Here is a 23,864-nt window from a genome sequence, read left to right on the forward strand (position 1 = left end):
GGTAAAGAAAACAGGAAGAACTGGAATAAATTTTTTCCATTTGCATTGGCCCTCGACATCACATCCCTAATCGTTAATTAGTTAAAAGATGGGAAACTGAACATGTTTTTATTTTACACTGCATGTGCTGTGCCGTCGCGTTCATCAGTCAACAAAAGTGTATCAGTGTCAGTACAATAAAAGTGTGAGGTGGGATGCTATGGGATATGGTCAGTTCATTTCTCTCACACACACGGGCATATGCAAAGATAAGTTACTAGAATGTCCAGACTTAAGTTTGGTATTAAGAGTCTTACTGCGCAGAAACCATTTAAATCTGAGGCTTTTTTAATGCATTATCTCTTAATTTAATCATTTATTTAAACTGAAATGGCTGAAAATCTTACGGAAAGATTGAGAGGTTATCTAAAAAGTGAAAGTTGAAATGAATAAACTTGGCTCAAGTGGCAGCTAATCATTGAATTAATTTTAATTGGCACAAAAACTTTGCTCACAGTGTTACTGTTTCATGAAAGCTCTTGCATCCATGTGAACTGAAATGATAATTAGCTGAATCTGTGGTCATTAGCCAAGGCAGAAAAACTTTGTTTTTGTTACTTATCATCCGTTAAACATACTACTAACATCTTTGTTAATGTATATTGTAAAATTTTTGTATAAATTAAAATCAGGCAAAGTTCTAATTTTTGTAATAAAATCTTTGTTATCCGAAAAGTTCAGTCTGTTAGCCGAGGTATCACTGTCACTGCCCAGAAACTGGAATACAAGTGAAAAAATGGGAAACATTTTGATAATGTGATATTCTCTTTGATTTCTCAGAATCATAAAATTTTGCATGAAATGCTTTTGTCAAATTTTTGTTTTTGTATAAAAATATGCGTCTTATATTTGGAAAATTACATTTATATCACTAAATCTATTTCAACATAATAACTTGCTAAGTAGCTCGTAGCTCTTCCTGAACACTGGTAATTAATTAATTATAACAAACATCACACTATAATTAACAAATTAGCTTGTTATAAAATTTCTGTAATTTCATTCACCCCCAAACCAAATCATTGAATGAACATCAGAAAAGATTTTTATTCAAGTTTTAAACTTCATTACAACGTACTCTGCATATGACGAACACTTATTTTATATTAATTATAATCACATTGTGTATGAATCCAATTTCCCCCCCCCCCAACATTACCATATTACAATGGCTTCAACAATTCCAATCAGTTTGCACGAAAAAAAAAAATTATTATTATGCACAAGCGAGTACAAGAATTATACTCAATAGTTCAGAAGGAAAAACAATATTGAACATTCAAATGCATGGAAATATAAATTAAACTTGACAAAAGACAATGTGTGAAATCTAGAAATACAATCTCTCTTTTTTTCGGTAATTATATAAAAAAATTACTAGAAAAATACAAGGGGCTTTCACACACATATTTACTCGTGTATATATACAGACACATTACAGGAAGAAATCTGTTACAGTTCGCAATTCCTACCTAAATTAACAGCTCGTCATATAAAGGAAAAATCCTAATTTAAAAAAAATTAACATTCATCATTATATTCAAAAAATTTTAAGTAAATCAAATTCATTATAAGTAAAATTTCTACATTTTGAAACGGCATATAAAAAAAATTTCACCCGCTTAGAAAAAAGAAATAAAACACTATTATCAAATGCAATACTAAAAAATTCCACAATGCTGAATTTAAATATTATATAAAGACATCAATCAACAAACTGACGTGTAGCACGATTTTTTTTCTTTTTTAGAAAAAAAGCTAAAAACCAAAATGTCACGAATCAATTCATGACAATCTTCGATAGCGAGAAGTATTTTATTTTTTGCAACTATTAACTATACTGTTTCCAAACAAACTATATACGTCAGAAACTGTTGCTTTCTATTTGTTTTGGTCATCAATAATCAGTCAATTTTAACACATTCTTACATCTGCGATCACGATATCTAATCATACGGAATTCCACTGAATAGCGGTAAATAACAATGCCACCTCAGTCTTTTTGTGATAATATTTTGTGGAATATTCTTGTTATCATGCTAACAGGTGTCTAGATCAGGGGTGTCCAATAGGTCACTGTTGTACGCTAAGTGTAGTTCAATGAAACCTCTCAACAAGGAACACCAATGGATGGTCATAGATAAACAGTTAATTTTGATACATTCTTGCATCTGTGATCACAATATCTGGTTGTACGGAATTCCACTGAATAGCACAGCGGCAAATAACAATATCATCTCAGTCTTTTGTGGAATACTCATGTTATCACAGGTGTCTAGATCAGGGGGAAGGGGTGTCCAATAGATTGCATGCTATAAGTGTAGTTCAGTGAAACATCTCAACAAGGGACACCCATGGAACAAGACTTTATCTCTTAAATAAAGGTAAACGAGTTCGTATTCAAAAGGACACAGATCAGGACATCCATCCCCTTAACCCTTTAAACGGCAATGACGAGATATCTCATCTTCATAAGAGCCTCTTATTTTAGCATTGACAAGTCCAAATATTTTGTAAAGTTGTGATTTCTAAAATGAAAAAAATTTCCCCTATACCTCCTTCGTTTGCACCTACTGAAAATCAGAAGAAAGCCAACTTCATTGAAAAAGATATGGCATTTTGAAGAGGAATTTGGTGATTTCCAATTGCCACTTAAAGAGTTAATGTTTTACTGACCGAATTAACAATTGGATTGATTTCTCTAATTCCTCCCCCCTTGATTTTCTCTCTTTTGGGTCTTTAGTTTAAAGATATCATTCAGAAAATTCACTATAAAAAATTATCTTGTATATTTTCTGGACTTGCCAAATGGCCATAGAAACACTGAAAAATTGAAAACAAAAAAATTAAATTCTACTGTTTCTTAAAAATAAGTGATTTAAAAAAATTAAATTTATGGCGTAAGTGATGAAATCAATGAAATTTCTGTTTTGTAAATTACATTTGGAACCTCATCTCTTCAGGGAAAAAATTCAAGTGCTATTTTTCAATGCGTGAAAAATGTGGTTTTTTTTAAATTTATAAAACCGGCGTTCTCAATAAGGAACACTGGCCGTTAAAAGTTCAGAGTTGTCCCACACTCAGAGAGTGCCTTCAATGGCGGTTTAACAGTATGCGCTAGAGTTTCTTCTAAATTTCACAAGGTATCTAAAGATGTTCCAGCAATTTATTCACGATACAAGTCAGTACTGTCTGCAGCCAAACCCCTAATCAAGGAACAGAGTTTAGTTCCGTGTGGATATCCCTTGTTAAGAAGTTTCACTGTATATGGGATATTCTATAATCCTAAATGAATAATACAATGACAAACCTCTGGTCTAGATCATCTATAATCTGCCATTTAGGTCAGGAGTTTTTAACCAGTGGTCCACGAACCCTTTGGGGAAGTTGTAGGAGGAGCTTGGATGACAAAACGATTGACATTGTTTTTACATCATTTCATATTGAATTATTATTCTGTAAAGGACTGCATTTCAATACCTTGGGGGGGGGTCTGTGGTATTCATTTCATCTGCACATAGAATCTGTGGAAACAACAAAGGTAAAGAACCCCAGATTTAATCACATTGCAATCCACAAAACTCATGTGACTAAAAAAATGCATCGTAAGTGCGGAAAAGCCTGCTGCAGAAGATGTGACAAATTCTTGAAGAGAGAAATCCATCTCAATTGTCTTTTCACAGTCTATTTCAATGTTCATTCTCACTGAAGAAAGAATAAAAATCTGCCACGAAAACCAAGACTGCATTACACTGTGTCTAGCTCAGCCTCTTCGAGTGGAATTCCATGTGGCCACATTCCATGACCACAAGTGCAGATAACAAAATACAGTGGACCAGAAAAAACTACCACCACACCATATAAATATTAGACCAGATGAAACTGGGAAAACAACCATTTATGACAAATAAGCTCTCCTCACATGGGGATATTGATCTCAAGTAGCCAGGAGACCAAAGGACTGGAAAACTGAACTCAGGTTGCCTGTTCTCACTCACAGTTCTATTGAAAACAATTCAAGACCCAGGAGACTGTGGAAAGATTACATAATTTTTATATGACTGCCTTCCCAGGATCACAAGAACATAGAGATATTTTGATGATCGAGATACTCAAGGGAACTTGAGTAGCAATGAGACTAGCATGGCAAGTCACCAACCTTTGGATTGCATAGGTTTGCTACTCACCTCAATACTCCAGTATCCCTGTGCGAGTGGCACAAGGGTTGCTAGGTATCTACGCAACATCACTGTCCCAGTGTGAGGAAAGGCCTTGGAACAAATTCACAAAACCCAGAAAAATGTACAATATCTCATGTATTCAGTCGAACTTTGATATCTCAAAGTGCCTCCGGATATTGATATTACCTAACAATATTGACAATTCATATAATAGAACTCCAGCTGTACTTTTTTTTGCCTGGGAAGACTAAAAAAATTTAGTTCACCAATTTCAATAGCATAAAATGAGCAAGGAGTGGAACAATAATTCTACATGTCACATTTTAGTGAAACATAACATGCTTAAGTGTTATTGAAATGGTGAAACAAATATGATAATTTTCAGTCGAATGTGCATGTTTCAAATATTTAATCTAATATTTTGTACAATTCTGGATTTGAATCAGATGAACCTTCAAAGTCTTAAACTGATGTAAATGAGTCATGTTGAACACTTTCGTTGACACCTATTTAAAATCCCCACACAGTGCCATATAGTTTTTACATCTATAGATAGGACTCACAGCTGAAGTGTTGAAATAAACAAGTGGGACTGAAATGTGGTATTTTTAATCGACTTCACAAACATTTCTCGAAATTGATTATAAATAATGATGATGATGTGAAAACATTATGTGAGTTTCAAACCAGTTTTCGAGAAAATTTCATCCATCTAGCACAGGGATGCACAACCTACAGCTTACTTGGCTGAATGGGTTGCATCAGATCCCGGAAAGGTGTTCGTACAAAAGAATCCACATGACATAAGTACATCAGTTTGTGGCTGTTTTGCATATCTGGTTCATGGACCGAAAAGGCTGTGCATCCCCATGATCTATCACATAAATAATGAAATGAATAATATCATGAGCATTTTCTGTAAATCATGAGAGAAAAAAATTCATTTACATAATTTGTGATTATCATCTGAATAAATGAGTAATTGTAGTTAGCTAAAGTACATAATCAATTGGTTCATAACAAATCTAGATCTACAAAATCGACATCTCCAGGCCTGTTTTTCCCAATCCACATTTCGTTTCTTCGTGAAAAATAAAAAATATATCATATGTATAATATATATATTATATGGACATATAAATACACATAGCTAGGAGCATATACATAATATATTTACATTTTTATGTATGATACACATTCTTTTCTGCATTCCAACAGAGAACAGCAGATGAATGCATAAAATATCGATTAATTTTCTTTGATGAAGTTCACCGTAAATCTTTGGCAACACATAAAACCACTCGATAAGGAGAAGACAGAAGAAGAAAAAAAGTTTCTTCAATGAACTGTGAGAACCAGTACATATGCCAATTACATGTTGTCACTCTTTCGAAGCACACCTGCAAACGGGAAGTCTTTATTTTCTTGTTTTCTTTTAATTATTAACATGGCTTCTGTCATTGCCGCAGCTTCAGAAATTGTCTATTTTTTCCAAGGAATAAAAACGGTGAAAGATGTATTACTTAGAATCAGGCACTATGATAGCAAGCCACGGTCACTTCCTACTTTTCAGACTGTTATAAATCCACTCTAGGCCTTGGTATAATCTGCAACAGTTTTAAAAAATGTAATGATCACTTACAATAAAAATCTAGATGCTAAAAACTAATACAAAGTGATCCAAAAGTCACGAAACCTGTTAAAATAAAATTTATTTGTCAAATTCTACTGATTGTAAATCACAAAAATTTTTCATAGACAGCAGCACTGTACTGTCCAAGATGGAAAGTCTCTATTTTTTTTCCCATTTTCCATGCTCACTGATACTCTCAGTGGCTCTTTGTTTGTTGTATGAAAAAGATGTTTTTTTTGCCAGAAGCAAAGAATTTTTATGATTAAACAATATTTTTGCAACTCATTCATTTGAAGCCATTATTGGCAAGCTCAAAAATTAATTCCCAAATGTTTCTGTGCCCAATAAGACAAAATCTTCCAATTGATGTCCCATTTTTGACAAACTAGAAATGTTGAAGACCGAAGGCAAAGTCGTGTCCGCCTATACAGAGCCAGCATGGAATGTGTGAACTAAAGGACAAAATGTTGAAATATTGTACTGTTCACACGGCCCTGAAGAAATTGAAGTTTAGTGCCTGTCGTATTTGGGTTGTTCCAGAGTTGAAAACTCCAGATCAGATCAAACGTCAGAATTTAGTGTACCAAAAATTTGCACATCTATCATGAAAAGCCTCTGCATTGACTCAAAATTGGTTTGTGGTGCTCAGTTTCACACCATAGGAAAATTTGTGGGTCCATTTTTTTATATTTTTTCTAAGAGACAGTGGATGGAAAAACTGTAAAAGGATATATTTTCTGGTAATTCATTGCAGTGTTGGATGAAAATGAAAATTTTTGCTTTTTGCAACAGGATGGAGCGCAACTTGCCATACGTCTAATGAGAAAATGGATTACTCCACACACTTTTTGATGATCACTTTACTTAAAAGGAATTGTGGCCACCAAGATCATTGGGCCTGTCATTTCCCGATGTTTTCTTGTGGTGACAACTGAAGATAAATGCACAAGAATAATTCCCATTTCATTGATTTAAAAAAAAAAAATTCAATCAAAGATTGAATTGGTAATTTTTCTAAGTGGCCAGAAACCTGGGAAAAGAATGTACGCTTGCATTCATGCAAAAGGCTCACAATTTGAATATATATTGTAACATTGAAACAAACTTTGTTTTTGCATCCACAAATGTTGTTTTATTCGAACTATATAGTTTTCTTTTTAATTTGCTTTTTGATAGCAATTTAAAAATAAAATATTTTAGAATGGGTTGCGTGGCAGACCGGCCAACTTTAAAAAGGTAAAAATTCTGCAATTTTCTCACAAAAATCTGGCAATTTACTTGAAAATTCCAGCAAGAGTACTTTTTTATGTCATATATTTGTTATTTTATTGTCAAGAACCTACGCACAGACGTACCAACTTTTGGAATCCAGAAATGCAGAGATCACCAAGGACCCCACTCTCGGACCCGATAAAAGAAATTGTGATAATTTTTTTGATCAAGTGAGAAAAATTGTCTCTCGGCAGGTCATGGATAGCCCCTAAGCAGAATATAATCATGGATGCTATCAGTGATGGATAATCTTGGGTATAAAACTCTTAAAAGCAGTTGTAGATTTTTTTTTTTTTGAAGACATTTGGTCAGAGAAAACAAAAAAAAAACTTCAAAATACTATGTATATAAGGCTGCTGAAGAAGAAATCTCATATGGTATCGCATATCACGTGGTGTACAATCGATATCTGTTATTGTGTTTGACGCGTGGTTGTTGATGGAATACAATAATTATATAGGGATGTCTGCAACCATGGTTGCCGATAAATGCAGTCACCAAGATATTTTTTCACGCCTACTCGAGGGAAGTGACATCTTCAACTGGGTAGGTAGGTTCCGTGAACTACGGCTTCCCCCTATAGGTGTTTTCCCCCCAACGCGCACAGCCATAGTCACTGATGTCACGACATTGTGAAAGCTCAAAGAAAATCTAAATAATTTCGATCTAAAATAAATCGAAAAAGAATTTCCTCTAAATCTAATCTTCTGCTAAAATCCAGAGAAATTTTCAACAAATCCGGAGAGTTCATAGGTCTGCTTTTGGATCACACTGTACAATAATTATTTACAGCTTTTACATACTACTACGTTCAAAAAGTTATGAGACTTATTTTATTACAGAAGAATGAATACAGATAGAACCTGTTTATTTGGTGTGTGTCCTTTGAAGTAACTACCCTGTGTAATTATGCATTTTTGCTATTGTTCATACAAAGATGTAAATGAGGATTGAAAGCCTTTTTGTGTCGCGTGCCCGCCAGTGGCGTCATCCACAAGTGCTTGCTGCAGAACCAGATAACTCCCAAAGCAGAATATGCTGAAAACTGTGATGTATGTCTCAGAACAACCTTGGAAAGAATTTTGAGAAAAGTGTGGGAAAACACTATTATGGGAATTGTTACTGCATAACATTTTTCAGTCAGCTGAAGACTCATTGCAAAACAAAGGCTAATAATTATTGCCCCTTAAGCAAATTCTTTATCCGGGGAAAAGAGAAAAAGTCACATAGGGCAAGATCAGGTGGAACAAGCTGGTTATAGAGGTACTGGAATGTGATGTTTTCACAAGTGATCTGACACCAGAATGGACCTGCGAGCTGGCACAGTGTCATGACAGAGCACCCACAGCATGGTCTTCCAAAGATCTGGTCGCTTGCATCTCACCGAATCATACAGACGTTTGACGTGTCAGATTACCTGTCAAAACATCACAGTCAAATACTTTCACGACCAGCTTATTTCCTTGATCTTGCTCTATGTGACTTTTTCCTTTCTCCTTTGATAAAGAATTTGCTTAAGGGACGATGAGTCTCAGGTTCTGAAGAAGTACAGCAAGCAGTGACGAAGGCACTGGCAGATTAAAGCCAAAAAAAAAGACTTGCAATCAACACTTTCATCTTTGTATGAACAATGGCAAAAGTGCATAATTACGTGGGTAGTTACTTCAAAGAAACACCAAATAAACAGGTTTTATCTGTACTAATTCTTCCGTAATAAAATAATAAGTCTCTGAACTTTTTGAATGTAGTAGTAAGTATATCACTGGTTCTCAACCTTACGGCACATGCAGAACATGTGCTTGAGTGATACTGTTGCTGTGATGTGTTTAATTTGGTTCAATCACCCTAATGATAATTTATTTGCGGTTCCCCTGGATTAGTAAAATTCTTACTAATCACCCCATTAAGGCACATTAGAATTCTCTGATGAGTGTGATACTAATTATTACAACCCAAGACTATCATGCCAACCTCTCAACTGCCAGGTTGTGAATATAAGGAAAAAGCGTGTGCATTACTAGGGCTTGCTTCGCACACACGAAACAGAACATGTGCTTGGGTTCAAAATTGGCTGCCTTTCTTTCTTTAAGTACAGCCCACATGCCCTCTTCAACCTTGCATGCGTCTCTGTCTCAAAGAAGACTACATATAAGGGCAGGATATGTCGATTTAAAATCACTTGATTAAAAAAAATCATTGATTTCAAGTCACAAAATTTGGAATTTATTTTTCCTTTATATAACTTCAATGATTTTGAAGTAAAAGTAGCCTAGTGTAATATTGAAAAATTTAATTATTATTATTATGGGTTATGGTATTCTGAGTGCTCACATCGAGGTATAGGTTTGAGTGTTCTGGCATGTAAAATCGAGATTCGTGCATGGGTGTTTTGTGTTCTTTTCCTTTTTCTCTCTTCCTCCTTCGCATAAATGACATGCTTGAATTTGGCACGTAGGCAGTTTTGTACTTTTCTGTACAGAACATGTACATCTCTTTTAACCCATCAGTACAAAAACTCTTTTTTTCCATAATTTCTCAAACTTTTTGAGTGTGCTTTTTTTCTCAATCTCTTGCAACTTTGCATTTTTAAAAATGTATTTGCTCTCCTGGGGAGTCAGCTATTAGCCGAGCCACCAGACTTTATTTAATTTTTTGGTCGAGTTTACATATAATTGTTTCTTTGATTCGAGTGGTGAACTAAATACATGAAATGACCTGTTCTGGGTGAAATCTCAAATTCTTCATATCATGTCCGCCATTCATTGTGCCTCTATGGTCAACAGCTAGTTTTTGAACGTGCACCTATGACAGGCTCTAACCGTCCTCGGAACATGATGCAAGTTACATTTCTTATTTTCCTGTCAACACTGTGAAATGAAGAGCGGACACTTGAAACATCCACAGACCTTTTAGTACTGGTGGTTGTTGGTTCAACCACAAGACAATGTTCTTTCCAGATACCACAACTAATGATTTGGTATTGATTTCATTTGCACAGCAGAATAATAGTAATTTATCTTGAGGAACCCTCACAATATGTAGTCAGATGTTTTTACTGGCATTCGATGCCTAGATGCCAAGTTGATTTGTGTCCTAAATGTTTTACAAGTTTAATTTGTTGAGATTGACCATGTGATAGCCTTGCCTTAGTAATAATAATTCTTTTCATCAACGATGCATATCACATATCCTTTTTAGGGGTGTTTGATAAATTGCTGTTATCTTTTAATTTTTATTTTTGAATATGTCCATTTGGAATATTTTTTAAAAATATGATCAAAGGTGGTCCCTAATTGAGTAATTCAGATGTCTGATTAAATGATCGTGAAATATTTTAATAGCTGTTGTCTGGTATTGTCTCTTTGTAGCATCGTTTTATTTCAGTTGTAATGTGATTTGTTAAATTTCTCTTGCAGTGAACCTGATTAGTGTTTTGATGATTCCCCCCCCCCCTTTTCATGGCCATCTCCTAACTTAATTAAAATCAGTAAATTTATAATTGGTAAATTAGCTAAACTTAAATTCAAATCGTCATTACACTAGTATGGTATACATGTTATTGAGAAGGGGGGGTCAGTCAAAAAATTTTTTATAGGGTCTTGTTTTTGTTTTCCTTATTTTTGTGAAAAGGGTAATTAATTTTGTGAAAAATAAGTAATTTCGTGGGAAGTGAAATAATCTAGTTAATTTAACACAAAAGCAATGAAACGCTAAATTTATGTTTTCATTAATTTGTTGTGAAGGGTCCATTTTTCAGATCCAGATTTTTATAAAGGCCCTGTTTTTCAAGTCCAGAATTTTGTGAAGGGTCCAGAAAACAGACCCAAATTTTGGCTGGACCGAGCCCTGATACATGTCCTTTATTACGTAGTCATGCTATGCGTCGTACCTTGATTGGCAACTTTCTCAGTGTTCCAATGAGCCCTGATACATACCCTTTATTATGTAGTCATGCTATGTGTTGTACCTTGATTGGCAACTTTCTCAGTGTTCCAATTATTTGGAATGGATCTGGCTTGTGAAAACATTCTTTGGAAACAAGCTTTTGCCAATTGGATGGAATCAGTAGGGTGGATTCAATGTCATTGTTGACCAGATATTGAGAAAAGCTCTTATGCTAAGACCTTTGCAAAACTTAGAAATGTTGTTTTTTTTTTCAATTTTAATATAAATTTTGCATAAGAGTAGTCTATAACACCTGATTTCACTTAAAATGTAAAAGTGAGTGATGTTAGATATCTCATGTTCCTAATTCTTTAAGCACAATATCTCTCGCTCATTGAACCTGAATCAAACGGATCATTTAGTCATGTCAACCTATCGGCTGTTGAGCAAACCTCTTGATTGCTTGAGTAAGCAACTAACCGGTTTTGCATTCAGATTCATGTTAACCAACTACTACTCACAAGCCCATGTATACACCTCATAAACATTCCCCTGAGAAATTTCTAACAAATTGGTCATGTATGAATGTACATTGAGTTTCTGCGAGAATTAAGCACATTTATATTGCCAGAACTGTGCATGTTTCATGCTCTGGTGGTGGTGACATCTGTCTTCAATATTTGGAGTGAATATGGTGGATGACTAAATTTTCATTCATGTTATGTACCATGTTGAAAGACCTGCCTGCTCTCTGTGGAGAGACTTTTTCAAATGGGAGACCAGCTCATATTTGCGCCTCAAAGTGAAAAGCCATATAAAACCAGCTTCAGCCAATTTTAGCGCCCGAGTGATGCCATGATAAGATGCTCATCTATTACAGTGAAGGTTTCTGTCAAGTCTGCAGATTCTATCTTGGGGGAAAAATATAGATAACAAGTGCTTCCTGATGAACCTGAGGCAACCACTGATATGTGGTGCCTTCATTTCTGACCTAACTCTATATACAGTAAATTGATGAATATCGACATGGCCAGAATTGATGTGCAGTGCAGTAGTAGTAGCTTCAACCAACTAGCACTGCGCTGCCAATGGGGTTCAAACTTAAATCCTTGCAATGAGAGTTCAGCACAAAAGCCATGAATTAAAGGACACACCCAACCAGATCATGGTTCCCACTGCATCCCAAGAATCAATTATAACAGCAAAACAACAATGTATCAAAGCAACCCAGGCAACCACATTTGGTGGCCAAAATATTAGAAGCATCCCTCATTCAAACTTCGACTCGTCCGTGCAGCATGTGCACTGATGTAATAAACTAAATTTGCTGATAAAAAGCTTTCTCCTGGTCAGAAACACCAGCTAACGTTGCAATTTGCCTGTTCATGGGAAAAACAAGAGATTTGAATAACTTTGAACCCGTCATGATGGAGGTGCCAGAAGGGGCGGTTCCAGTAACTCCAAAGCCACAAACTTTCTTGGCTTTTCTCTTACAACAGCATCTTAAGTCTTCAAAGAATGACAGCTAAGCCAAAAAACTTTGAGAGGAAAATGAACTAGTGAGCAGAAATAGCTTGTGTATGAAATAGGTGCCAGGCAACTGACACACATTTTGTGTGCAGCAACAGAAGAGCTACAATGCAACAAATTGCAGTGAAATACAACTCGGGATCATTGCAAGGCACACACAAGCTCTACACGACAGATCTTGAAATTAATTGGTTTAAATAGCCAGCGACCAACAAGAGTCTCTTTGATTTCACTGCAAAACTGAAGAAAGCCGCTTTTTGTGGGCTAGAGAACGCTGAAATTGGGCACTTGATGAATGGAAGAAGGTTGTCTGGTCTGACGAGTCAAGATTTGTTCTCTATAACGTTGATGGCAGGATCTGTGTGTGTGGTGCAAGCAGCACAAAGCCATGGATTTGGCATGCCACATGACAACTGTTCAAGTCGGTGGCAGCAGAATCACGGTCTGGAGGAGCTGATTCCTGGTATACTCTTGATCCCTTATTTTCACTGAAAACATCCATCAATGCCAGCACCTACCTCTACATCGTTGCTGACCACGTGTATCCGTTTATGGCCATAATGTTTTGTGATGATGATGGCTATTTCCAGCTGGACAATGCACCCTCCCACGGGGCTGGAATTATCTCAGATTGTTTAAGGAATATGATTCAGAGTTTCAATTGCTTCAATGGTCCCCTCAGTCACCCAATCTCAACCCAATGAGAATTGGTGGGACAAGGTTGAAAGGTCTGTTAAAGGCTAAGAAACACCCCCTTTTTAATCTGAGGGAATTAACAGGGGTGTTTAATCAGCTATTTTTGTATTCTTTTGTGGTTTATGAGAATGTAGGGATGACATTATTACCATAAGAAGAGGAATATATGGTTTTTGAATTGGCTCTTGTAAATGACAATATAAGATGGGAATTAAGGTAAAAAAAGAAACCCCAACCCCTGTCCTGGCAGGGGTTAAAATTGCAATGCAATTTCCCCCTCCCCCAAGAAAATCCTGCATGTCAGCTTCTGACTACAGTATATCTTTTCAAAACATACTAAAGAAGGTAGTTTTTTTTCTTGTCAAAGTTCCAAAACTTTCTAATTTTGGTGAGCTAGTTAGCTTTTATAGAACAAATCTTTTGTGTTACATGTTTATGTAAACAAACACAGTCTAAGGCATAGAATATAGAAAAAAAAGCAAAAACAAGAGATATAGCCAATTTACCCTTCTCCCGAAAGAGCACAACATGCTTGAATTTGCCACCTCTGTTTCTTAATGGATGTCAAGTTCAGCTGTTCAGATATTTCTGCTGGACTCATACAACCTTTAATATCTTGTTTATTGGCATATATTAAAACTGCAGCCTTCGATAAATCCTACGGATGAAGAAAAATGAATATGTTTAAAATGCAGTCTATATACAGATATGAAAAATCAGTCACATAAAATTTTGGGGGACTAAGTAATTAGTCAACACTAGTAGGACCACTAATCATTTTGACAATTTTCTATATTTTCTTTTAATTTTCATGATGAACCAGATCATTTATGATGTTGAATTTTTATGACTTTTGAGAAAAAGGCCAAACTTGCTCCTCTTTTTCAGCGACCCCCCCCCCCCAGAAAGTTAAAATGGTTTATATCCATTCAAGGGGGCTAATATTTTATTACCCCTAAATACCCATTATAAGGGTGGGGACAGCCTGGTCCCTTTGAAACTGTCGCTGTGGTGGTCGAGTGGTCATAGTGACGGACTCGCATCGCGAAAGCTCAGGTTCGAACCCTACTGTCACCACATTGGTGGTCGGCTGAATTTAGTTTTCTGTGGTTCCCAATTTTGAGGTGCAAATGCGCACCAATTTCCCCGTTAAAAAGTCTCGCTACAGAGAGCAACAGGCCCACAACGCTAAAATTATTCAATCATTATACATATGAAACATCTCACTGGACATTTATAAGAGTCAGACTGATGGAGCATTCTGAATTACACAATAGCATAAATAAACAGACTGATGGAGCATTCTGAATTACACAATAGCATAAATAAACAGACTGATGGAGCATTCTGAATTACACAATAGCATAAATAAACAGACTGATGGAGCATTCTGAATTACACAATAGCATAAATAAACTTTATCCGAACATAATACAATATCTATGGAGAAACACGACTGACCACCATGGCCACCAGAACTCGAATCCCAACAGCAATCGAATGACAAATGCGTATTGAAGCTTGCGCTCTGTGCTGTTGCCAAGTCATACATATAATATATATAGCATATATAACAACTTCATTCATAGTTACAAAAATAGATGGCTATTTTTCACTATCACTGTGCCCTACCATACACACACAGACCCGCCAACCTTCAGAAAGTGAAAATTCTATAACTTCCATACAAAAACCCTGCAATTTACTTAAAAATCCGCCAAACATACTTTTGCATGTCAATTTTTTTTTATGGCCATAATAACCAACTTATGAGGCAATACATAAAGTGACCATATAGCGCATATTTTACGGGACATTCCCGTACATTACCATTTGCTGTCTGGCTAAGGGATTGCCCATTTTTTCAATTATACTTCCTTAAATTTCTGATATTTACTGGACATTTTCTTCATGTTGAATGTTTTTCTCTGGAAATCATTCTAATTAATTGAGATTTATAAAAGCTGTCAATTTCTCACCCATCGGCAATTCTTTTAGCAACAAATTAAGAATTATGCTCAGAACTGGCAATGTCCAAAATTTTCTGATACATAAATTCTGATTTTTCATAATTTTTTGCCATGGAATATGGCAAGCATCAGAAGACCAATAGCACCTTATTTTTCTCTTTGAGAAAATATGGTGATTGAATACTAGCCGTCTACAATCTTCAATCTCGCACATTAAAAAAAACACTTTCCATGTGAATGGGCACCATGTTTGTTTATATTCATAGAATTGGGTGGCTTTGACCACCGTTCATACAGAGAGCGCACCTAGTGTGTTTTTCCATGTAAATGGGGGTGGGGGGGTCGCTTTCTAAAGAGGAATGGTGACTGGGAAAAACAACAAACTTAGTGTTTCTCTTCTTCATTTTTTAAAATTAGTATGATTATAACTGTCAATGGCAATAATTAAAACCCCGCAATATAAATTCATAATCTTGAAGTCCTGCACATGTTGCTGAATCTGAAAAGTTTGCAGCTCTGCACACAGCTTAGATGGAACATTGATGAACAGGAACAAAAGCACTGAGGCATATAGCAAAGAAACAAAAATCATTCAATCTGGGTTTATATTTTTGTATGAACACTTGTTTCACTTACCTCATGAGCAAGCATTTTCCATAATTCTTCCTTCGTTATTGATAACCTTTCCCTGTCTGTACTATCGATGACGACGATGAGAAACTAAGTATTGAATAAAGGAATTGTATTATAAAAAAAACACAACATTGGTGGGTGATTCTCACAAAATGCCTAAATTGCATCCCCAGCAGTTTAAAATGAAATATATTTGACATAGAACTTTTTTTTGTCACTTTCAATTTATTTTACAGTTTCTTGAAAAGTTGCCACTCTGTTTTTAATTTTTTCATTAATAGATTTTTTTAATTTGCATGAACAAATTTCCATTTGTTAATGAAATGACCTCCTGGCTGTCCCCCAATACATTTTTCAAATTTTAAAATCATATATTTTTCTATCTTAAAACAATAATCTATCTTTTTTTTTCAATAATATATATTTTTAAGACCAGTGTACTTTCATATTTCATCTTTTTACAGTTATAAATATTTTATTACAATATTTTATAACCAAATGAAAATTTTCCTCAGCTTTTTTCCCCCATTTGTGACATTTGGAAAACATTGGTGTTCAAGTCCTATAACACTACTTGCTACCTATCAAACTTTGTGTTGAGAAGAATGTAGCTCTAACACTTGAACCTCCTTTTAAATCAATTAGAATTGTAAATTAACAAATTAGATTTATTCAGGAAAAAAAAAAAGAGGCGAGTGTTTTTACTAAATGTCCTTTTCCTGAGGTTTTTTTCATGAGAAATATGCAACTGAAAATTATTTTTACTTTATCACGTGTTTCAGTTCAGAGACATCTATTATTTCTGAAAAGCACATTTCCAACATGCTTAGTTTTTGATAAGTGTTGTAAAACATGTAAAAATGCTTTTTTCCCTTCCGGTATAAGGTAACCAGAAGAAAACGGTTGATCATAAGTTGGGAGAAGGGGGGGAAGTAAACAAAATCTAAATTTTTTGGTTGCAACATCAAGCTGCAGTAATATTTCATGTAAAGACTTTGCAAAAGATTTTTTTCTAAAGACTGAGAATGTAATTTGTGCTCTAGCAAAACAGAGGCAGATTAGAAATCTGTTGTCTCCCCCCATAAAATTGACAAAAAAAAAAAAGAATGAGGAAACAAATTAAAAAATAAAAATGCAATTGATAAAAAAATTATTCAGAGTATCAATGTTTGTCCAAGTTGAAAATAAAATACCAAAATACATAGAACATGGTGAGAGTTTCAAGTATAAATATCAAGATAAGGACAGAAACAGTCAAAATGTCTTGTCGGATTTGCCCATCTCTTAATGGTTGGATTAAATTTTTTTCATCACATGAATTTTTAAACAAACTTCATTACTGACTACATTTCATTTATTACGAGATGAAGAAAAGTCCCAGAGAATTTTTTTTTCGATAAGCTTTTTTTATTTTTGTCTTATTTCGTGAGAATGACCCTGATATAAATGAATATTTTTTCTTACTAATGCAAATAAATAAATAAAAAGCTTTTCCAGCAGACATGAATTTAACTGGCATTTTATCATGCCAACCCTGGGCTAGTCCTAGGGAATCACTCACAAAAGCATGCACAAAAGGGGGATAAATAGTATTTGTGATAGTATGTTCTGCAGCAGAAATAATTTTGAAATTCCCATCTTGTAACCATCAAAATACATAGCACTGTAGAAAAATAAAGTTCACACTGCTTAATGTGATCACATTGGGACTCTGGATTTCTGATAACAATATAATTCATTGATAACTATATCCAGAAAAAAAAACCCGGTTGTAAACACAATGACCATATGTCCTGTTTGGTTGAATGGGTATGGAAACTGAACATACCCGCACAACTTGTTCTTTGTCTTTTCCACAGAACTGGTTTCAAAATGTATTTTTTTGTTCATTGTACTTTTTTTTTCCTCTAATTAATCGAAAACCATACTTTTTTTACCATCTATGTATAAGTTACAATCGTTTTTTTTAAATTAAAAAAAAATTTAAGGAGTTCGAATGGAATTGTCTAATGCATATTACAAATTACGATACTTTTCATGCAGTACAGTATGTTCTATGGATTCAATTGTGAAAGTCTTCCAACCAAGGAACAGTGAATGTGAAAGAAGCTGTTAGTGAACTGAAGAAAGATACTAATACCTTACACACTTCAATACAGGAAAGGCATTGGAAAAGAAGCACTAAATGTACATGGATCGTGGGGGATTATGACATTCTGAACTGAATACAGAAATTTTTGTCATCAAGGGAGCCTTCTGACCTCCTATATAATCTTGGAGATTGATAATGATAACTTATAAGGAAAAAATGAGCCTGGTTGAACCTTAGCTTCACAATACGAAAAAAGAGAAGAAAAAAAAGGTTAAATGCTAAAAAATAAAAATTGATAACATAAACCGAAGTCCTGATAACTATAATCAAATTTTTTTCCATGATATTGGTCTGTTCCATACCTCCCATAAGTGATAACAAGTAAGTGCTTTCTGCAAATGTTTCTTTGTGCCAAATGTGATAAAATCGATGTTTCTGAATGTAAGGAAAAACACATTATATTAAGGGTGGCCAACTTTTCATTATTCAAGGGTGGCCAACTTTTCATTATTCAAGGGTGGCCAACTTTTCATTATTCAAGGGTGGCCAACTTTTCATTATTCAAGGGTGGCCAACTTTTCATTATTCAAGGGCCAAAATAATGGTCAGCTGCAGCATCCTAGGCTGCACCAGGGTAAAATTACCCGGAAAACTTGCAGATTTGTATCCATCAAAAGTAACATGGTGAAAAATAGGCAATTTAGTCATTAAAATTTTACCTTGGGCTCCACTTCATAAACTAATACATATCTGTTGTTTTTCTGGTTCCCAGCTAGTAGATGCAATGCATCAAAAATTACTGCTTCTTTTGCAAATTAATCCATTCAATTACATTCATAGTTTGAAATTTTACAGACAAAACATTTTTCTGCAATTATTTTATCCCTCACATCTGATTTGGCAACCTATATATGGTGCCACAAGGATCTAATAGATGCTCAAGGAATTTATTACGCTGGGAGGCTTTGAGACGAGTTTTATTACTGGGATGGAAAACATGCTAAAAGTCAGTCTGTGCATGGACAATATTGACTATCCAACATTCGAAATCATTGGTGGTCTGCTGGTCCAAGACTAGTGATTCGATTAAACAATCGAATCACCAAAAAAAAATTGTGGTGGTCTGTGGGACCAGTAGCAAAGAACTTTACATGCCCCTCCTCACGTTGATGCATTGATCGCAGAAGAATCTCCTATGGGAAAATCACCGATCCGCAGTGGATTTTTTGTGCCTTTTTTTGCTTCCTTGGTGGTACATAACTCTTCAAAACGCTAACATATTTGGTAAAATTAATTATTATTTAGAATAGATTTTGTTTAGATAACCAGTCATGATGTCTGTGGACCAGTAGATTCTCATATTCACTGGTCTGTGGGACCAGTGACTTTTATTTTTCAATTCTAACACTGCTATCACTGATAAACACATGATGGTACCGTAATAAGATTGACTATGGACCAAGCAGACTACTTTTTGATGTTAAAGGATGCGCACACACACCATAACCTGGTGCTCTTGTATGTCCATAATGATTACACTGAACCAGATTTGCAACACATATATTCTTATAACTTGAGTTACCTTCTTTAAACAGAATACTGGTTTATTGGTTTGAGAAAATATTAGTCTGCTTCAATACGGAATGTCACCAACCTGCCATGTCAAAATTTAGAGACGACTTCTCTAAATTTCAACACTATTTTCTAACTTGGGCTTCTGTGTTTTCGACACAAAAAATTGTATCTGGATGTGGAACTCTCTTGATCAACAGCACAATATGAGCCCGACCATCCCATGACACATTTTTGCTCTCTGGAGTTATTGGGGTGTGCATAGACTAGGTATTTGTAATTTCAAGTTGGCATCCACTTTCAAATGTTTTGTCACTATGAGCAGAACACCAGATATACATTCAGCCACAACAAATACAAAGGCATAAAAAGGCAACCCAACGAGGTGAAGGAAAAAAACAAGCTAAGAATGACCATAACAAACTTTAAGAGCAATATGTATGTATGAAAAAGCAGTGTGATGAGAACATAGGTTAATTAATATTGTCACTAGAAATAATGAATGTACTGTATATACTCGTGTATAAGCAGAGTTTTTTGTGGAAAACTTTGTTCCTCAAGTGGGGCGTCGGCTTATACTTGGGTCAGTTTTTAAATATCGACCCCTGCAATCAGTAGTCATTTTCACCCGTTCGAGAAACCTGCATTATTGGTATGGGATATGTTGAAACCCCACAGAACCTATAATGTGAAAGCATAGGCAAAGAAATCGACAACATCATTGACTTTGATACCAAATGGGCTGACGTCGATTGTACAGCCTTTAGATGTGAGCATCAAGCCTTTCAAAGACTGAGGGATTTGCAGATCGAATGGATGAGTTCCGTTGATAAAAAAACTACCAAAAGTGGTGACTTGAAGAAACCTGACATTGGTCTAGTGTGCCAATGGGTACATGAGGCATAGAATTCTGTTTCCATCATCCGATCCTTCAAAAAGTGTTGCATCAGCAATGCGATGGACGGAACTGAAGATGATATCCTCTTTGAAAGTGACAATGGGGATAAGACAGCCCAGATGAAGATAAAAACGAAGATGTGCACCCTATGATGATCTGATGGGTTACGATGAGCCTGGAGACTCAGATGAAATGGATTAAAAAGTTTGAGTCATTTTCTATTGTAAATTTCTGCAAGCTATTCATTTTGCATGAAAATATAAGAAATTTTTTTCTCTGAAATGCACAGATTTCTTTGGGTCGACTTATACACAGGTTTTCAATTTATTGTGGTTTTGGTGGTCCTGAAGTGGGGGGGGGGGCAGCTTATATACGAGTATATACAGTAAATAGTCTGTTAATCAGGTTTGCTGTGGAAAATGATGGTTTAAATAATAAGAAAATTAATTTACTACAAAGTACTTTTACCTGGTCACGGGCAACACAAAATCAACTAACGGGCCATCCATTGACCCGCCTGCTTTATACCACCATGTTTTTTTATTAAATTGAATTTAGAAAATTAACTTTTATAAACCCTGTTATATATATTGATCAGGTTAAAGTGCAGAAGTGAATCTCATCTCCCCCATCAGTGGTATTACAGGGTACTACAGCATTATAATAGTTACATGATTGTATGACTGTATATTGCTGGAAACATTTTTTTTTACCTCTGTGTTGCTATAATAAGTGTTCCAGGCAGCTCTGAGAGAGTCCTGTCCTCCAAGGTCCCACATGATGAAGTGAACATTTTTCCAAACTACCTCTTCTACGTTGCTTCCTATGGTTGGTGAAGTATGAACAACTTCATCCATTAAACTGCAAGAGAAAAATTAAATAAACATTTTAGACCCTATCAGAAAGTATGCATCAATCAAAAACTTTTAAATTGCTAAGGCCAGGATTACACTATAAAAGTTTGATAAAAAAAGTTATTTTATAAAATTTGAAAAATGCATGAAATAATGAAATAAGCGTATCAGCTACATTCAAGCGAATGAAACCAATAAGCTTATATAACTTTTAGCATTTCATTCAGTGTACAGATGGTGACTGGCCTCAGGAAACACATACAATATTGAATTTAAACACAAAAATTGAGGTCATCGTGGAAAGAGAAAAGCAGAATTTAAGTGTTACAGAGATGTAGAATCTTTCTTTCAGAAACGTTATTGGTTGTTTAACTCATTGTCGCTATTTTTTAAAAGGTATGCAATTTCTCAATTTTTTTAATTTTAAATATATTTTCCCCATTTTTGACAAAAGTAAGTGTTTATTCTATAGTTATTCAGGAAAATGTTTTATATTGAAGTTTAACTATTAGCACATTAAATATGAAATTTAAAATCTTTAGTAGTAGTAAATAATTTGAAACAGCAAACATGAAAAAATTCAAAATAAATATGCATGTCTTTGTTTAATAATCGTTGGTTTATAGCAGTTAGGATAATATTCTTAAATTTTAAGGTTTTCGCAAAATGACAGAAACAAATCGCAGCATATATTTTTGTGTGCACCTTTATAAAATGGAAACCTATCTGCAATAGAAAATAATTTCAGTCTCTTAACATTCCGTTTTATACAGATTTCACTGTATATATACTAAATTAATGCCTGGACTCTTTTTTTATGTTTTCCTTGATTTAACCATTAAAATAGTCTTGTTTGATTTTTGAAATCATTTGCACAGCTGGCACATCACATAACATTCCATAATTAGTGAATAAATTGAAGTACCTGAAGCTTTTACAACATATTAATAAAGATTTTTACCTTTACTAATATGTATTATAACTAGGGATAAGTAAATTTTGCAAAAGTTTTGAAATCAGAAATTTTGAATTCATTCGCAAAAAAAAATCCAAATCAAAAATTTTGCATTTGTTTGCTAAAAACAACCCCATTTTTTTTTCTTTCAAATATAATCATGACTATTTTTTAATTACGGCACGTTTTTAATTTAAATTAATAGCTGCCATTGAAGAGTTCATAAACCAACAATTTTTTTTCGTATTTGAAGTCTGTTACACTACTATCACTTGACCACGAACACAACTCGTAAACATTCCTCTGCGAAATGTCTATCAAGTCTGGTACATGAAGGAACATGTGTGTATACGTAGCCCTAACACATTTATGTTGCAGAAGTTTATGCATGTTTTGGGTTATATTGGTGGCATTTGAAGTCAGCATGATATAACCAAAAGTCTGTTAGTGTATCACTAGAAATAGCTTTCTATTGACATGATTGTTTTTCCCCATCCCGTGTAACTTATTTTTAAAAAAATATTTTTTTGGAAAAGACTTCCAGTAATAAATTTGGTTACAAAGATGATGTGGATGGTGTTGTGGATTCAAATGTCCAAAATGCATATCCATATGCTGATAGGCTTCATTTATAGTGTTAATGTCATGTGTGTAGAGTCCATTTAGTTATGTGCAGCTGTCTTTAGCATCATATTATATGCCGGTCTTAAATTCACTATTTTCATTCATCAAAATTTTTCTGTCTTTTTCAAAAATTACCATACTTTGGCACTCAAAATATTTCAACTTACTCCTCAAGACTTGCGCAAATGGGTAGTTTGGTTGTTCCAATTTGCTGATTAGTTCCATAATTTTCTTAGGCCAGTTTGTACCTGGCCTTGCAGAACTCAGAAACAAAAACAAACTGAATACATCAAAGGAGTTACTATCATACTAACTTACATATTATGTAAGATATATGTAAGATACAAGTTGTATCATAACATACTATCATACAAGCCCTTATACTAACATCATACGAGTTAGAACATCATTTTCAAAACAGAAGGAAGTTTAAATGAATCAGGCATCACATATTTTGTAAAAAAAAAAAAATCACATGCAAAAAAGTGATCTAGAGTTTAGATAGGAAGCCCTACATTATTAGAGAATTTTGCTTATTCCGAGATGATTTTTTTTCCCTTGAAAATGAATTTTCATTAATTTTTACATTATTCACTAATCAAATATGAATTGTCATCAATTCTGAAATTGTTTTTCCACTGAATATGAATTTTATTTTTCATTAAGTCTGAAAAATTATTTTTTTTTTAATATGAATTATGAATTCTGATTGCTACCACTAAAAAATCATATTCCCCCCCCCCCCCCCCGGTGGGGCATGAGCACCACATTGGAATCACGGCCATAGACGGAAGTTAAAAGATATAAGGTGTAAAAATGTCTGTACGAAGCATGCTTTTTTCAGGAATGAAAAAAATCAATTTTTATCATCATTTCAATTTCCCTGAATAATCGGTCAACATGTCGTAATTTTCTTCCACCTCTCACCCTTGGTTAAGAACCACTAAACTAGAATAATATATCCAGCAGAAAAAAAATATCTTCCTCAGACATTGATAACAATAACCTATTCTATAATTTCTTAAATAAT

General features: G+C 34.6%; 1 protein-coding gene across 1 annotated transcript in view; it reads right to left on the minus strand.

Annotated features, from left to right (window-relative positions):
• Window positions 1-1,061: 1,061 nt before the first annotated feature.
• Arl5 (ADP-ribosylation factor-like 5) overlaps window positions 1,062-23,864 on the minus strand; it is a 39,121-nt gene continuing 16,318 nt past the window's right edge. The window contains exons 3-6 of the mRNA XM_089247707.1: window positions 21,115-21,262; window positions 15,843-15,926; window positions 13,743-13,894; window positions 1,062-5,827 (exon numbers count right to left, since the gene is read on the minus strand). Of these exons, the coding sequence (XP_089103833.1) occupies window positions 5,776-5,827; window positions 13,743-13,894; window positions 15,843-15,926; window positions 21,115-21,262 (436 nt within the window). The 3' untranslated portion in view covers window positions 1,062-5,775. The remainder of the gene's footprint in view (window positions 5,828-13,742; window positions 13,895-15,842; window positions 15,927-21,114; window positions 21,263-23,864) is intronic.

Source organism: Pholcus phalangioides, unplaced genomic scaffold, assembly GCF_987345545.1.
Source record: "Pholcus phalangioides strain wild (caught in Gottingen) unplaced genomic scaffold, Ppha-v1.0 ptg000003l_1, whole genome shotgun sequence".
NCBI classification, from domain to species: Eukaryota; Metazoa; Arthropoda; class Arachnida; order Araneae; family Pholcidae; genus Pholcus; species Pholcus phalangioides.